This window comes from Rhea americana, unplaced genomic scaffold, assembly GCF_003343005.1.
Source record: "Rhea americana isolate MKP2758 unplaced genomic scaffold, rheAme1 scaffold_635, whole genome shotgun sequence".
Classification (NCBI taxonomy): Eukaryota; Metazoa; Chordata; class Aves; order Rheiformes; family Rheidae; genus Rhea; species Rhea americana.
In genome coordinates, this window is record NW_028186796.1 from 9,274 (window position 1) to 11,401 (window position 2,128).

At 65.9% G+C, this 2,128-nt stretch overlaps 2 protein-coding genes across 2 annotated transcripts in view; both read left to right on the forward strand.

Moving 5' to 3' along the window:
* Positions 1 to 1,397, forward strand: part of MAPRE3 (microtubule associated protein RP/EB family member 3) — a gene marked incomplete at its 5' end in the record, with an annotated part of 10,588 nt that extends 9,191 nt beyond the window's left edge. Inside the window, 2 exons of the mRNA XM_085320433.1 lie at positions 12 to 164; positions 379 to 1,397. Of these exons, the coding sequence (XP_085176559.1) occupies positions 12 to 164; positions 379 to 447 (222 nt within the window). The remainder of the gene's footprint in view (positions 1 to 11; positions 165 to 378) is intronic.
* A 102-nt stretch (positions 1,398 to 1,499) lies between these two features.
* Positions 1,500 to 2,128, forward strand: part of TMEM214 (transmembrane protein 214) — a 26,593-nt gene continuing 25,964 nt past the window's right edge. Inside the window, exon 1 of the mRNA XM_085320430.1 lies at positions 1,500 to 1,561. Coding sequence (XP_085176556.1) covers positions 1,500 to 1,561 — 62 coding nt within the window. The remainder of the gene's footprint in view (positions 1,562 to 2,128) is intronic.

Sequence of the window (2,128 nt, forward strand, 5' to 3'; positions counted from 1 at the left end):
CCCGCCCGCAGCTGATGGACCTGAAGCTGACGGTGGACGGGCTAGAGAAGGAGCGGGACTTCTACTTCAGCAAACTGCGGGACATCGAGCTGATCTGCCAGGAGCACGAGAACGAGAACAGCCCCATCATCACGGGCATCATCAGCGTCCTCTACGCCACGGAGGTGAGTGCCGGGCGGGCGCGCGCGGCCGGTCCCCGCCGCCCGGCTGTCTGCAGCCCGTTCCCCGCCCCGGCGGAGCCGGATCCGGGATCGGCCCCGTGCACCCGGCCTCGCTTGCCGCCCGGGCTGCCCGGGAGGCGTCTGGGCTTGGCRGAGGTCTCCGCGGCGCGGGGCCGGAGCAGCAGCTCACGGCTCGCCGCGCCGCCCGTCCCGCCAGGAGGGCTTCGCCCCGCCTGAGGACGACGAGATCGAGGAGCAGCAGCCAGAGGACCAGGACGAGTACTAGCCCCGGCACGCTCCCGCGCCCCGCGCCGAACCACCCCGCGTCGTTCCCCGACCATAGACATTGGAGGTTTTGAGTTTGTCCGCCTCGCCCTGCACTGTCACACATCATAACAGCGTCCAACCAGCCAGGCAGCCGAGCCAGCGGTCTCCACCTCCAGCAGATCCTGCGGGAAGCCGCTGGCTGCATAATAAATATATATAAATACATAGAGGAGAACACGGTTGTAAATACGCCAGCGGCTGGTGGGTGGGGAAGGGCTCTGGCCGCCGTGCCCGGGGCCGCCAGCCCGCGCCACCTCCACCCCATATTTATTTCAGTCGTCTCTTTGGTGTGAGCGCCGCAGCTGCCGAGGAGCCTGCTCCTGCCCGCCCCCGCCCGCCCCGCTGTACTATAGTTAAAGGTTAAGTCCGTTGTATATTTTCCCGGGGCGGATCTTACTTGCACTTTGCCTGCGCTGGCTGCGCCCCACCGGCCCCGGTGCCCCGTGTAGATGGGTTGGAGCAAGCAGCGCTGGAGACCTCTGCGTTGGGGGTCGGAGCCCGCCCAGCAGCCTGGGGGCGTCGGGGAGGACGCGGCTCGGAAAAGGGAGCTGGAAGAATAAGGAAAAATAAGAAAAGTCACGATAATAAAAAAAGCCAGCCCGGCTGAAGAAGCGGCCGCTCGCCCCATGGGCGGGCGGCGGGGGACGGCCGCGGGGGGCTTTGCYGGCCCCGGGGAAGGGCGTCCCGGAGGCGAGGGGCCCGCCGGCGCCCTYGGGTGCTGCTCGCGGGGCCGTCGCGGTGGCGGCGCGCTCCGAGCCCCGGGGCGGGAGCAGCGCGCTCGGACGAGGATGGCACGCAGCGTCCGCCCCGGCCGTCTCCCCGTTCGCATTGCTTGTCCGGTCGGTCACACTGGTTGCAAAGCCCGCATCTGTGTTTAAGTTTTATTTAAAATAAACTCGTGTGGTAAAAGATTGTCGTGCCCGTGTCTGCCCTGACTCTTGCCCCCAGCGCGCAGCTCGGGCCCTGCGAGAAGCAGACGGAGGCCTGGTGTCCCCCAGGTGTGGTGGGGATATGAGGGATGTGGAGGCTTGGTGTCCCCTAGACGAGCAACGTGGAGGTTTGGTGTCCCCTAGGTGAGCGATGTGGAGGCTTGGCCTCCTCCAAATGAGGGACACGGGGGCTTTGGGGGACCTTGGTGTCCCCTAGATGAGCGACATGGAGGCTTGGCCTCCTCCAGACGAGGGACACGGGGGCTTTGGGGCACCTTGGTGTCCCCTAGATGAGCGACACGGAGGCTTGGGCTCCTCCAGATGAGGGACACGGGGGCTTTGGGGCACCTTGGTGTCCCCCAGATGAGCGACATGGAGGCTTGGCCTCCTCCAGATGAGGGACAGGGGGGCTTTGGGGCACCTTGGTGTCCCCTAGATGAGCAATGTGGAGGCGTGGCCTCCTCCAGATGAGGGACACGGGGGCTTTGGGGCACCTTGGTGTCCCCTAGATGAGCAATGTGGAGGATTGGCCTCCTCCAGATGAGGGACACGGGGGCCTTGGGGGACCTTGGTGTCCCCTAGATGAGCGACATGGAGGCTTGGCCTCCTCCAGATGAGGGACACGGGGGCTTTGGGGGGGCCTTGGTGTCCCCTAGATGAGCGACACGTAGGCTTGGGCTCCTCCAGATGAGGGACACGGGGGCTTTGGGG